We start from the raw sequence: 15,371 nt of genomic DNA on the forward strand, positions 1-15,371 counted from the left end.
AGGAGCAGGAGGGCTTGGGTCGGGCCGGATTGTGTTTCTGAGTTTGGCATTAATTGTGCAGATGCAAAGCGATTAATTGGTAGGAGATTTAGTGATACTTTTGTTCAAAATGATTTGAAACTCTGGCCATTCAAGGTCATTAGAGGCCCTGGTGACAAACCCATGATTTTGGTTACCAAAAATGGCCAAGAAAAACAGTTTGCGGCTGAAGAAATCTCATCCATGGTTCTTTCAAAGATGCGTGAGATTGCTGAGGCCTATCTAGACTCAACTTTAAAAAATGCAATTATCACCGTTCCTGCTTACTTCAGTGACTCACAGCGTCAAGCTACCAAAAATGCGGGTGTCATGGCTGGCCTGAATGTGATGCGTATTATCAACGAGGAAAATATGCTAGTGCTTCATTCTCACACTCACAAGTTTCTGAAAGTTGAGATAGGAAGGATAGAGGCCTCTACTTGTTCTTCATCTTTCTTTTTACGAGGCTGGAATGACTCTAAATAAACAGAAAAATTCTTGCGCAGCAGCTCGGGTTGAGCGGGTCGAAGAATTGGAGGTCGTTCCAAGCACTTTGAAATTCTTCCTAGCCCTTTAAATTGTCGATTTTGCCTTGGAAAATGGAGAACTGTGAGAAATTGTGGTTGTCCAGCCCGTGGCGGACCTTTGAATTGTGATTTCTGAATTGTGAAAATTGTGAGTAGGGGCAGGTGGAGGTGCTCGGGTGCACGGGTGCACGGGTGCTCGGGTGCACGGGTGCACGGGTGCTCGGGTGCTCGGGTGCGCGGCTGCTCGGGCAGGAGGTGGTGCTCGGGTGCACGGGTGCTCGGCTGCACGGGTGCTCGGGTGCACGGGTGCTCGGGTGCACGGCTGCTCGGGCAGGAGGTGGTGCTCGGGTGCTCGGGTGCACGGGTGCTCAGGTGCACGGGTGCACGGGTGCTCGGGTGCACGGGTGCTCGGGTGCGCGGGTGCTCGGGTGCACGGCTGCTCGGGCAGGAGGTGGTGCAAGTGGATATGAGCCTTGCTGAGCACTGGGTAGGCCACACGCCTTCATTCTTGGACTTTGTAATTTATTGGGTGTTGTTGTGTTTTTGGCCAGGTACATAGGAAACAAGATTAGTGGGTCGGAACCCGTCTGAGCTGTTGAAGCCGCGGAATACTGGTAAGGATTGGGTTGTCATTGCTCTTCCCTTTGAATTGATATTGTGAATATTGGCTTTGATAAATGGTTGGTGGCTGAGCATGTGAAAAGTGATAGGGCGAATGTTGTAAAGAAGAGCACATATGAGGGGTGGGAAACCAGTAGTGATCTTATATGTCCATTGTGTTGTCTTGTTATTCCGAGCACTTCCCATCTTGATTTTTTTTTTTGTCTTGGATGGGCAGGTGTGGTGGGATCGAACATTCCATGGTTTCCTCAGACGATTCGTCAAGGGAGGGCAATTCCATGGATGATGGAGGGTCCGACCAGGCGTCTACAAGTGATGGGACACCGACGAGGCCAAGTGTGCCCCGACCCCGGATGGGGTGTGGAAACATGGGGGTGGGCAAGTGGTCGGGCAGAACAATGCATTGCAGGCTGAGCTACTGCAGGCCAGGAAGGAGGCGGACCAGGCTAGGCAAGAGTTGGAGCAGTGGGGGCAGGAGCTGAGCCAAGCCAAGCAGGTGGTCTGCTAGGGGCTGACAGTAATGATGGGCATGCCAACGTCCCAGAGGGAGGTACCCAGGGGGGAGAGCCCGAGGATGGAGCATCCACAGGTGGGGAGCATGACATGGGAGAGGATCCCAAATAAATGTTTGAAGCAAACATGGCCCGGGGGCAGGGGTGGGCGGACCATCGCCCTATTTTTGTTTGAGTTATATGGTCGGGTCGGATGTAACCCGTACCAAATTACAAACTCTTGCGATTATTAAGTTTGTACTTTATGATATTTGGATGATTTGGAGGGTGTCCAACCCGTTTATGGGGTGGGATGCCATTCCCTTTAATACATGGTATTGTGGGATTTTCTCGAATGCATGGTACTTAGTTTCCCTTGAATGCATGATATTGATTTTTCTCTGAATGCATGGTACTTAGTTTCCCTTGAATGCATGAGATTGATTTTCCCTTGAATGCATGGTACTTAAGTTCCCTTGAATGCATGTGCCATAGCCGCGCCCTGAATGCATGGTACTTAGCTTCCCTTGAATGCATGGGCGGATATGGGCAGGGTCGGATGTCTGATGGCCCGGGGGTCCATACAGCCAATTAAGACTTTGAATAAAAATGAAGAAAAAAGTGTCCGTGGTAGGACTTCCGTGAATGCATGGTACTTAGTTTCCCTTGAATGCATTTGCCATAGCCGCGCCCTGAATGCATGGTACTTGGCTTCCCTTGAATGCATGGGGCGGATATGGGTAGGGTCGGATGTCTGATGGCCCGGGGGTCCATACAGCCAATTAACACTTTGAATAAAAATGAAGAAAAAAGTGTCCGTGGTAGGACTTCCGTGAATGCATGGTACTTAGTTTCCCTTGAATGCATTTGCCATAGCCGCGCCCTGAATGCATGGTACTTGGCTTCCCTTGAATGCATGGGGCGGATATGGGTAGGGTCGGATGTCTGATGGCCCGGGGGTCCATACAGCCAATTAACACTTTGAATAAAAATGAAGAAAAATCTGTCCGTGGTAGGACTCTCATTTATGAAAGCGATAACATAGATGAAATTGAAAAAAGTCCCCGGGGGGTACAACATGTGTCTACTTGTAAAAGTAGCGGAGGTGCTCGGCGCGCCAAGGGTGGCCGAGTTCCTTGCCAGTTGTGGCGCGGAGCCTGTATGTGCCTGGACGGACGACCTCAATGATTTTGTAGGGCGTCTGGGGTAGGGCCGGGGTTGGAGACACAAACAGCCATAGAGGGCTTGACCTCTTTTTTCTTCTTGACTGAAGTTATATAGCAGGACCTGGCTGACACTTGATTGCCTTTGACTACCCCCGTTCCACATGGGGTCGGGAACTTGATCAAAAGCAAGTGAATGGAGATCATAACCCTCAATTGGTTAAGGGCCGGTCGTCCCAGGATGACATTGTAAGCTGTGGGGCAGTCGACCACCAAAAACTGAGTAGTTGTGGTAGCGGACGAAGGATACCTCCCGAGGGTGAGGGGAAGGTAGATCCCACCAAGAGGGGTGACCATGTCGCCCGAAAAGCTGAGTAAAGGAGCGACCGACCGGTCAAGCCTCTCCTGGTCGATTCCAAGAGCGGTGAAGGCTGGGGCGAAGAGGATGTTGACGGAGCTACCACAGTCGATAAGGATCCGAGCCACATCAAAATTAGCTATAGTGGCCTCAATGACCAAAGGGTCATCGTGTGGGAAGATCAAATCACGTTCCTCTTCCTCGGCAAAGAAAATGGGCGACCACCCGAGCTTAGGAGTCTTTTTGCCACGGTGGAAGTCTACAGCCATAACGCCGGAGCATGGTTGAGCACTTCGGGCGTATTCCTTCCTAGCTCTGTTGGAGTTGCCAGCGAGGGTCGGGCCCCCACAGATGGTATTGACCCGCCCCCGGCGTTGTCCGTCGGTCTTGGCCTTCTCGGTGGCCTCCTTGTCTATAAAGCCATCCAACTTTCCTTCTTGTACCAAAGTTTCTATTGCCTCCTTAAAGGCTCTGCATGCCTCGGTGTCATGGCCATGGTCATTATGATAAAGGCAAAAGAAGTTCTTGTTGGCCCGGTACCGTGTTTGTGGTGGGCGGGGTGGGAGCTTGGGAAGGATGTCCTTGATCTGAGGATACAATTCTGTATAAGTAACATTGAGAATTGTATAGACTTTGAACCTGGAGGCGTAGGATGTCTGATAGGTTTCCTCCCTTCGTTGTCCTCCACCTCTACCATCACCAAATTGCTTCTTGGTGAATTTACTGAACTTTTTCCCGGACCCCCCATGCTGGCTACCTGAGTAGGGCTTGGGCTGGGGTGGCACTATGATGGCCTGGTCGGTACTTGGGCGATCCATGGTGGGCGGCTTCTTCCCATATGTTTTGAATTCCGCAGTAGCATAGGCAATGGCCTCTTGCATAAGTTCTTTGTAGGTGCGTGGATTGCGGCGGTTGAGTTCGAACAAGAAGTCCCCCTCCAGGAGACCACCCTTGAAGGCGGCGAAGGCTACCTTCTCATCACAGTCGCGACACCGAGATCGCTCTAGCTGAAATCGAGTAATGTATTCCCGGAGGGATTCCCTGCTGCCCTGTCGGACTCGAGTCAGGTCATCCGTGGTGTAGATTCTATCGGTCTGGATGATATACTGGCCTAAGAAGAGCTCTCGGAGTTCGTTGAAGCAATCAACCGAGCCTGGAGGAAGTTGGTAGAACCAGTCCCTCGCACTACCAGAGAGGGTGGAAGGGAAAATTCGACACTTTGTAATGTCATCAGCACCTTTAGATTCCAGAGCGGATCTGAAACTCATGAGGTGGTCATATGGGTCTTCCTTCCCCGTGTATGGAGTGATTTTGGGAGGTCGGACGTCGCCAACCGGAGGAGCGGATAGGATGCGAGCTGTGAAAGGTCCAGGCAGCTCCCTTGTTTCTAAAGATGGGTGCCCACCCCGACTTCCTCCTTCCACTCTTTTCAGGCGCTCACTGATGTCCATGAGAAGTTGCTGGAGCTGGTCTGGTGGAAGAGAGCCGCTGTTACCGGAGTCAGCGACTTGTTCACTTATATAAGTGTTACTTTCTGCGCGGCGCCCAGCCGAGAGGACCTGCTCTTCTCCCCGTCGTCGCTTGGGACGGGGGGCCTGCTCTTCCTCCAAGTCTCGGGGGCGCGGGTTGGATCGCCCCTGCTCCTCCTCCAAGTCTCGGGGACGCGGGTTGGATTCGCCCCGGTTCGTCCGCTGCTCTTCTCGCCGAGAGCGGTTGTCGTCGAGCAGATGACGACAGTCCCGGTAAATGTGGAACTCCTCAGAGCGGGTAGGATGCTCGCCAGATCGAGCCCGGCTGACCGGGTGGACAAGTCTCTTTTGGAAACCTGGGGGCGGATGGCTACCTTGCCCTACATCCAATTGGCGGGGAACATTTTGGTCCCTTCGGGGGGGATCCCTCATCTCACCACTCCGGAGAGCGGTGTGTTCGTCCCTGTCATGGGGGTTCCTCCTCTCACCACTCCGGGGAGTGGTATGTCCTTCCCTGTCACGGAGGAGTCGCTCATAAAGCTGTGTTGCACCTTTTTGGAGGTCGAGCTGTTCCTGGGTTCGTTGGAGCTGAGCCTCCAAACGCTGGATGTACTCTTCCTGATCAGATTCGGCAGTCTTCTTACCTCGCTTGTCAACCAGCGGGGTGTTGTCAACTTGGTCGAGGATAGGACCTCCGTCAGACATTGTGAGGGTCGGTAGCTCGGAGGCTAGGAAGCTCGGAAGCTAGGGAGCTCGGAAGCTCGGGAGCTCGGAAGCTCGGAAGGTTTCTGCACCTCAACTGAGGGTAGAGAATTCAATGGGGAAAAGTTGTAACTTTCCCACAGACGGCGCCAAACTGTTGATGCCCAAAAATGGTAGAGCAGTCAACGTCGAGTCGAACCACGTAGGCCCGTTGACCTACCACTGAGCGGATGACACGTCGAAGTGGGGCAGGAACGGGTAGCTGGGTCCGACTGGTGAGTAATGAGAGAGAATGATATCCAAGCACCCTGCACAGGTACACAAAAGTGAGCGGGAAGGGCACCGGTGTGGTGCCGGCCAAAGCTCCTCCGACGCTCAAGTCAGTGTTCAGAGAGATCTGAGAGCAGAGTGAGTGAATAGTATAATAATGATTTCAGTTGTCCTTTTGTGACAAGAAGGTACCTCTTTTATAGTACCTTTGGAAGAGTGTCAACCAATCCGGTGACGACACGTGTCCTTTGTGGTGACTTGCACTGTAGGAGCGCCACGTGGCACCGGTCTCGAGGATCCGAGTTAGTTGACACGGGCCGGGGGCCCGGGAGGCTTGAGCTTGGGAGGCCGGAGCCTAAGAGGCCGGGGCCCAGGGGGCCGGAGCCCATGAGGCCGGAGCCTAGTGGATCATGGGCTAGGAGCCCAGGAAGGGCTTAGCTTTTGGGTCTAGGCCCAAACGACATGATGTTAAGCCTTGTGTGACTTGTCGTTATGCCCAGATGTTTAATCATACGAACAATATATATATATATATATTAACAAGGTGTTGCTGCAGAAGCTCAAGATGTGAAATCAATAACCATTGCACTCAAGGATATCGAAGCAAAGCTAGTCAAGAGAGTAGAGGGGTTCAAAATTTGGAAAATGCATACACATTTAGACCATGCTTTGGTTTGGTGAGAAGGTAACCCTTCACTACTAGCTTGAATGGAGCTTTGCAAACTGTATAGACAACAGTACTATTAAGCTTTTAGGGTTGCACATTCTCATTAGTTGTAGGGTAAGAATTTGAATCATCTCATTAACTTCGCAATCCTTGGTTTCTAATTTAAATCATTTATTAGGAATTTAAAAATTCTCTTATCTTGTTTAAGTTCAAAAGTAACTCAAATTACTCAATTGACGACTTAGATTAAAAATAAAAAATTGTCAAAATAAATAGAAAATCTAAATACGTAGAATGGTATGTCAGAACCCCGATTCTGATCAACATTTACAAGAGCTGTTTGACAAACCAAGCATCATTGAACTTATAATTTCATGTGAGTGAAGCCAATGTCCATTGATTAATTTGGTTGAAAGAAAACGTGTTCTTATGTCTTAGGCTTGTACAAGCTAACAAGCAAGAAAAAATTAAACCACCACCACACCTTTGCTTGCGCTCAGCTTGGGGAGAAGTTCTTACTTTAAATCATTGTAAATGATGGGTTTTCATATGTAATACATCATGTGGCTACATGACCAATGAATGTGAAAAAATATAATCTATATTAGTACCAAAAAATAAATAGTCTATATAACAGTATTCTATCTATTTTCTCCTGCAGAAAATCATAACAGCCCTGTAGTATGAGCACTTTCTATTTTCTTCCCAGTCTCCATTATTGATTTTATCAAAACTATATTCATCTTACAAGCAAAGCCCCAAAAATATGTTCCGGTACAAAACTTGAGTAGGCGTTAGTGGAAAAATATTAAAGCCAGGGCAAAGATAAGCATAAAATGACGCATAGATCTGATAAAAATAACTCCATAGATAGCATGCTCCAGTCCTACAGAAACAGGAACTTTTCGACCAATCCCAAAGACAAAAACCAGCATTACAGGCACCTTGTGAAACAAAAAACGAAGAAGTTTGCATACTTCCATGGCCATGGTAAAATAGAATACAAAATTCCACCTCTCAAAGTTTAAAGGTCCAAAACTTAAGCCTCTAAATATAAATTCAAAAGATCAAAGACTAGTTTTTGTAAAGGGCAAATTTAACCGACGGACAGAAATCAAATAGAGAAGCTTTCAAATCAAAATGCTTAGTAACTATATTTCTTTAAGCACGAAGCCCCCTGTGTAGACTGACCATGCGAGTTGAAGTATCTTGTGATCCCCTTACAGAACCAGTCTGATAGCCAGTCCTCCCTGATCCTGCATATGCAGCATCCTGATAACGAGTGTTTTGCCCTGTTCCTCTGTACTGGCCTGTGCGGTCCCTAGAATACCCACCTCCAGCATTCTGGCCATATGGTCTCCCTCCAGAGCCATATCCTGTACGCCCAGTGCCACCACCTTGCCTTCCTTGATTGAAAGACATGTTGTTGTCCTGCCATCTACCACCCCCAGCAGCAGTTCCAGCAGCATAGTCCTGGTTCTCTCTACGCCTTTGAGGCAGATCTAATCCACCACCACCTATCCTTGCTTCTGTTGCCCTTTCATTACTTTCTGCAAGGATTGACAGCTTCTCAGTCAATTGAAAAGCTAGAGCCTGCAACCTAGTGTGCTCAACATCATGGAAAACAGTGCAACGTGTTGGCTGGTCCCAACTTGCATGGAGCTCTTCGTTGATCATCATCTTGCTAACTATGCTATGAGTCTGGGCCTCTGAAAGGTCAAACAACTTGGTGAGTTGTTCCAAGCTTAGAGTCTTATAGGAAGAGGAGTAAGTGAAAAGGTAGGTCCTCAGAGCCTCTTCCTTGATCTTAGACTTGACCATCTCAAGAATATTCTCACGGTTCTTCAGGAGCTTCCAAACATCAAGGGAATTGATAACATCAAAGGCCTTTTGGAAATCACCTTTGTTAAGGGCCCTGGTAGCTGCCATTACATGGTCCCTGACATTTTCAGGGGGGCCTGTGAATGTTTGCTTCTCACTCACCTCAAGCAATCGCCTGAACGTCTTACTAATTACTCTGCGCTTTGCATCATGGATGTTAGCTGCCATGTTAGGCACTTCCAGCAGCATGGCACATGTCAAATGCACTGCCTCCAGGAGCTCAGGGTTTATGTGCATGTGGTAAGGCATTTGTCGTCTCCTCTCCAGCCTTTCCTGAAAATATAATGAAAAAATCAATTACATAGAATAGAGAATGATAGCAAAGTAAACTTAAGCCAGTACCGATTATAGAGTAAAAAAAAAAAGTTTAATTTAAGATTTTTTAGGCCCCCTTCTCTAAAGACATGTTGTTAAAACCATGCTCTATTTTTAGTTTCAGCTTTATCTGTTTTCCCCCAACAATTTTGCCCAATGATCTATTTCACCAATTTGCTCTGTCAAATCCAATTGGTTAGTCTCATAAGAATCTAAACGACTACGCCACACTGCAATATGACAAATAGCAGCACCCTCGGCATTTTAGAATTGTACAACACAGGGCTAAACTAAAGACGCATAAAATTTATAGCTCGCAGAATCAGTAAACTCAAAGAAAGTACAATGTTTAATAAGCCAATGAATATTACATCAGCATGAAGTTACAAGAACCTGCACCATAGCAGATATGGCTGCCCAGGCCATAACTGGTTTGTGAACGTGTGGAATGGAGTGGCAAGTTTCAAAACTTATTTTGGCCCACAAACAAAACTATCACAGGCAGAGCAATGCAACATTGCACTCCTTTGCAACTAGTTGTGTATTTACTATAACCACTCCTAGTTCCCACATCTTATTGCAAGGTGCAGATAGAAATCCACAACATATAAGATAACCAACTAAGCATTTTTAGCTAATTTATTGGCAATAGTTTGGTATATAGTATAACTCTTTTAAAATAATTCATGTTATTCACATCATCATTTCAATAAAAGAAAGATTTCATGGAAATTTCATGCATTCAGTGAAGTACAATCTCAACAACATATAACCATCAGCTAGTTCTGAAAAAAAAAAACACCAAAATTATCAACTTGTGGATTTCTCTTTTTTCATAATCTAATTGTGGAATTTTGATCAGACATCTACACGAATGATCAATGCAGCTACTGACTTCAGATCACATAAAAAGTAAGGATTTGGTTACATAACCCAATTCTTTTCGAACTCTCTCACATGAGGCGGGTCCCACTGTATCATGGGCCCCAGTATGAGAGAGTTGGGAAAAAATTTGGGAAAAGAATTGGGTTCTATAGCATTTTCCTAGATACTAATATGCACAAAGAAATAATAAAAGAATAACTGCATGGACAAACATAAGGGAAGCACTGGCACACCTGTTCAGGAGTTTTCTCATGATATCTACTTTGTGAGACACCTTGTGCAAGCAACTCCTTTACTCTTCCTCCAGAATATAATTCAGAAAGACAGCTATGTCCTTCAGTGATTAATCCAATCCTAAAGGCACACAGACCAAGTTGTGCCATGGCCCGGTTATAAAGTATCTGCGTAGAAATGTCCATTTGCTGAATATTATCTTGCAGGTGACTCATTAGCAGCAGGTCACGGGAAATGGAAAACTCATCCAGAAGAGCATGGTGGTAAATATCACAAAGCATTGCACGAGCTTTGGTCCTCTCATCTCCATACTTGTATATGAGGGATACCAGAATATCCATCATAGTCCTGCTACTCTCTGAAAAAGTTGGTTTCCGAGGAACGAGCTCAGGAATTACAATAAATGCAGATGGACCACGACTTTCCTCAACTGCTTTAGGCTCCTGGCCTTCACCATCTCCTGTCTGCTCAGCCAATTTTCTCATGGCATCATAAACTTCTTGTGGTTTATAATAAATGAGTTCGACCCGCCTGAGGGCTACCTTTGCAGCAGATTTGAAATCACCAATTCGTTCCAAATATTCTTGAACATTTTGAGCAAGAACCAAAAACATAGGCTCATCTCTTAGTCTTTCAATGTACTCACGAGTGTGAGGATCAATGCACTGCAAGCTCTTGAAGAACTCAGTATCTATCCTTTCTAAAAAGGCCACCAAGTTTCCCCAGACCCTAATTGTCCCATTATAATCCGCTCCCTTCTGGGATTCATTCTCATCGGGCTCCACCATGTCATCCACTGTAATGTTAGGATACTTCACAAGAATATCAAGTATAACTTGCATATTCTGCACACACTTCTTCCACACATTAATAGGCATGTGTCCATTGAGACCAGGATTCACATCAAACTGAGCAGAAACAACACTAAAAAAGATCTCCAGCTTCTGTGCAGGGGTCTTAGCAACCTTTGTCAAGAAGGTAAGTTGCTCAACTTGTTCAAACCTTCCAGTTCCCTTCCTTCCCCGAGCAGCCACAACCTCCTTAAATTTCTTATTAACAGTATCCCATGTGATCTCACTAGGGTCCTTCATGAATTGCTTATCCATAAGCTTATCTTTCTTACTCATCTTCTTCTCCCAGCCTTCCTCAGTTTCGTCATCCCTATCATCTCCTTCCTCCTCATCTTCAGTACCTGACACAACAATATCTGTAGGATCCTCAATCTCAGAATCTGTTGCATCATCCTCATCTGAGTCCTCTTCTGCATCCTTATCCTCATCGCTCTGCTCAGGATTCTCCCTATACTTATTAATCAAGTCCTCATACTGCTTATTGTTCTTCTTCAGTTTCTGTTTCATTGAGTTCAAGGCCTTAGCATTGCTACTACTCATCTTCTTCTTAGCATCCTTGTTTGCCAAAGCCTGAGCCAAAAAATCTTCCAACAATACAAGCGCTTTTATGTATAGAGGAGGTACTCTTACAGCCTCTGTAACACGCATGACTTTCTCGAGCTGCTTATTTATCTTGTCAAAGTTTTCCTGCAAGCTAACCCAGTCATTGATATTCATGGCATTCTTAATTTGGTGAACAGTAGCAGACATTTCATCAAAGCGCTTGTCTTTCGCCGATTTAATGACACGCTTCTGCCCATCTTCATCGTCACTATCAGTTCCCTGACCCTCGAGGTATCGGTTTCCAACCGGTTCATCGGCAGGCTCACCTCCTGCATTGTCAACCTCCTCATCATAATCACTCTCCTCATCCTCCGAATCGCTGCCAGGCTAAAATAACACAAGGAAAACAATACCAAAAAATCAGAAAAATTAAGCTTTTAATTTCATCAAAAAGTAGAAGTCAGGAATTATGAATAAACAAATTACTATATATACAATAATAAATTAAAAACCTGGGTCCAGAATCGAGATCCCATTCTCTCTTGTAATAAAACCGCAACAAGTCAAAGAAAAATCACAAGAATCTGCATTCAACACATCCATACATAAAAAAAAAAAAAAGTCATTATCGTAAGAGAACTAACAGGCCAGACCGATATTAAAATACCCATATTTACAGAATAAAAACGATAAATGGGTCATATAAAATAATTCGACTTAAGAGTTTCATTTCCCTGTTCATTAGAGAATCTAGATGAGGCATACTATTCTCAAATTAACAAAATCTTTGAACACGTTACATGAGAGAGTCTCGTACTAAACCCTAGAAGCGAGCGAGAGAAGAGAGAGATAGAGCTAATTAACAAAATCCATTAACAGAATAAATAGATCTCATATGCCTGAATAATTAGATTTCAACTTCAATTCAGTATATGATGATTAATTGAGCAGAGAACGAAGTAAAAACATATGCATATTCAGGGAGAGAGAGAGTAAGTTTGAGTCTTACAGTGAAGAAGAGATCTTCGGTGGAAGCTTTGGTAGCAGAGCTTCAATAGCGGAGGAGATGAGAAGAAATTGAGAGGGTGTCCGGGGGCGGCTGAGAGAAAGAGAGTAAACTCTTGCGCTGTTAGAGATAATAATATTAGGGCTGAGTCGACTGAGCCAGGAATCCGTTTTTTTTTTTTTTGGCTGGGCCAGAGTTATGAATTTTTTACTAAAAAATTGTTATTTTCTAAAATAAATTAATCTTAAAAGACAAGTATTTTTTTAAAAAAAAAAAACTCATAAATATTTGGTTACATAATCTTCACCGTGGGATTGTGAAGTTAATTTAATGAGAAATAAGTTTAGTTTTTTATTGGGAGGAACCGGATTCAAACTTAAAACTCAAACACTTACAAATATTATAATAATATTATAATATGTAAATTGATTACACTACGTGACATTATTATGATTATAAAAAATAATTTATCGCATTATGAAAAGAAATAACTTTGACAATAGGGTGGTCGATGAACAATAAGTTATTGAGAACTTGTATCTCAATTGTGACTTTTTTGATACTGTGGGACAAATAGTAAGAATTAATCGGATTCACTCAACTTAGTGTTGTGTTACGATGTAGTAGCAGGTTCTTGTGTTATGGTTTAGTTAGGACCTTGTCTCCTACTAGTTCAAGTAAGACATGCAAAGTAACATTATGTCTTTTGGTTTCGAAGTTGTGGCATGGATATATGGTTAGAAATAGTTGTGACTTGGAGTCTATGTGAAAGTTCTTAAATTGGATATGCAAGTCCATATCATAAGAGAGACTTTGCTGATCTCTAGATCGGAGGTCGTTGTCGGTCTCCCTTAAGTCCAAGGAGGAAGAGACCAAAGAGAGTGAAATAAAAAGGAGTGAAGCAGTCGACCTGCCAGTAAGGTGACATTGTCAGTTTCATTGAAAAATCAATGTTTTGGATTATTGGTAGTGTTTAAGATGCGTTTATTACAAATGGGCTGAATCTGAATCTTATTAGATTTACTCAATCGGGAAAATCAAAAAGAAAAAACAACAAAACGGTGGAGAATCAAACGATAAAAGAGTTTAGTGATGAAGTGCAAAGGGAGGGGTATGTGGGGTTGGGTTTTTTTTGTTTTTGTTTTCAAATTCCACTTAAAGATATATTTGTAAATATTTAAGGTTGGGATGTGTAGTAAAAAATTGTGATATGCTCCTTCAGAATTTATCATATGTTATTCCTCTAGTATGTATATGGATCGATGCTTGTGTAATGCATTTGAGGGTGTATGTGTGTACGTGACCCATATCTGTAGTGGGCCATGGAGGTGGACCTTAACGAACCCATAAGGCTCAAATGATTTCATCGTGACCAAATCCAAATTGAAGGATTATTTTGGGCCCTTGGGCCTTTATCCATTTTGGAAGTGAAAATAAAAAAAGAAAGCTTTGTGGAGAATGGCCTGCTTTTCATAAACTCAGACAAAACCAAGCCTGCACTCTAAATCCTATTTACAACATAAAGTAGTAAAAGCATATCGTAATTGGTATTGGAGATAGAAAAATTAAAATTAAATATGTTTCGTTCGAATGGCTCTACTTGTTTGAACAGCAAGCAGTCCATACTTGAAGGCTTGAAGCTATCTATGCAGCTATGATACTTTGGATGTGCCAACTTTGGTGCCATACTTTGGATGTGCCAACAGCAAGTGCAAAATGCAACTTTGGTGTTTCTTCTCTCTTTTATTTGGTCCATATATAATTTTGTTTGTCATTCGAGAGTGTACTTCAAACGCAAGAGAATTTGGCTAAAATCCAAGAAGAAATGTCCTACTTTCTTTTTTCTGAGCATTCATACTTTATAAATGAATCTTACCCTACTTCCTAGAAATTGCTTTGAACTTGGAAGGGAAGCCTCGTGCAACAACATAGTTAATTAGCCTTGCCGTGCATATTAAATTGCTTCACAATTTGAAGGAAAAGTATGCAACAATTTGCAATTAATATTCATGTTTTAGGTTCTTGTTTTGGGTCTATAGGCCCCCATTCTCACCTAACAAAAGCAATATTTCTGTTTTAGGAAGTTCAATATGCAGTAAAAGGCCATGTATTATATTAATTTATAGTTCGTATTTAGTAAATAACTAGCTGTGTCACGATATGTAGGACCTAACTTTGAATGTCATTTTCCTCTTTTTGGTAAAAAGCATGCAAGAAGGATGAAGCTGGTATATCATACATACATGGGTTGGCTAACAAATCAAGGACAACGCATTTTAGGCATGATTAACATTTAATCCTGCAGAAAGCCTAAATACTTTTTAATTTACATAGTAGATAATTGTTTATGAACTTATTATATATGGGGACCTACCTATTTTTCAATTAGCGTCTAAGATATTTGTAATAATGATCATTTAATGGAGATACAAAAAAAAAAATAGATGGTTTCAATTATCAAAATACAATATAAAAATAACCCTACAAGAAATCTTTTAAATAAATTTATTTAAGGAACCCCACTTATAATCGAAGCTACAACTAGCTGGTTACAAGAACACCATTAGCCAAAAATCTCTAGTTAAAGTAAGCTTAATAAATCCAATTCATCATTGGATACTTACTAACACACATGAAAAAACCATTTTATTCCTCAACTAATGTCGCATGTGAGGGTCTTGCGCAAATTGGATTCATGTAACAAGAGAAAGGTTTCTTATTCCTTAGCCGGAAAGATATGTGGCCATGAAACAGGAATTAAGTGGAACAAAATTGACTAGGCGGTAGAGTCGTGGAAACACCTGTTTCTTTCATATTTTGGACCTTAACTTCATGGAACAATATACTAACTACTGCTGAAACATGAAAGAATTGAAATCTTAGATCAAAACATTATGTATGGATGGTATGAATTGTCTAACTAGAAAAAGATCTCTCTATTACTTTGAGAAGAGAATCGTTGGTTTGACCCACGAATTACGTGGGAAAATGGACCTTCTTTCTTTGATTTTCAGCAAGCATTTTTGGAAAAGTAACAATTCTATTCGGTTCGGTTTCAAAAAATGACAGATTTTTAAGTCAAAGATTTAAAAATTGTCAATGAAAGCAAATTAACTATAGAGACCTAATTGTAAACAAAAAAAAAAAAAAAAAGAATCTATAAAATCCAAATAAAAAAAGCTCAAACAAAAAGATGATCCAACCTACAAGGATTGATATTGTCATTTTCCTTAATATTACTGGTGCTTTGAACGTACTAGCGTATTAGTGTAATACTCAATGTTGTTATGTCTAATATTACTTATAATGGTAATTCACTCACACGTAATGGTGTATATAGGAAGAGATTGCATTGACTTTATATTTTTAT

General features: G+C 43.1%; 1 protein-coding gene across 1 annotated transcript; it reads right to left on the minus strand.

Moving 5' to 3' along the window:
- Positions 1–7,136: 7,136 nt before the first annotated feature.
- Positions 7,137–12,148, minus strand: LOC147285225 (eukaryotic translation initiation factor 3 subunit C-like). The gene is made up of 4 exons (XM_086244667.1): positions 12,005–12,148; positions 11,508–11,579; positions 9,601–11,382; positions 7,137–8,440 (listed from the first exon to the last, which is right to left on the minus strand). Exons 2-4 carry the CDS (start codon positions 11,529–11,531, stop codon positions 7,448–7,450), a joined length of 2,799 nt encoding a protein of 932 aa, XP_086100793.1. The 5' UTR covers positions 11,532–11,579; positions 12,005–12,148; the 3' UTR covers positions 7,137–7,447.
- Between the last annotated feature and the right edge of the window lie 3,223 nt (positions 12,149–15,371).

This window comes from Dryas octopetala, chromosome 5 (assembly GCF_963921425.1).
Source record: "Dryas octopetala chromosome 5, drDryOcto1.1, whole genome shotgun sequence".
NCBI classification, from domain to species: domain Eukaryota; kingdom Viridiplantae; phylum Streptophyta; class Magnoliopsida; order Rosales; family Rosaceae; genus Dryas; species Dryas octopetala.

Bases quoted from the DNA above. Each gene is read 5' to 3' on its own strand.
- LOC147285225 (XM_086244667.1), bottom strand. From the start codon at position 11,531: ATGGGATCTCGATTCTGGACCCAG. The intron at 11,383-11,507 runs GTTTTTAATTTA...GTGTTATTTTAG, and splicing joins GATCTCGATTCTGGACCCAG to CCTGGCAGCGATTCGGAGGA. The intron at 8,441-9,600 runs GTGTGCCAGTGC...TTATATTTTCAG, and splicing joins ATGAGAAAACTCCTGAACAG to GAAAGGCTGGAGAGGAGACG.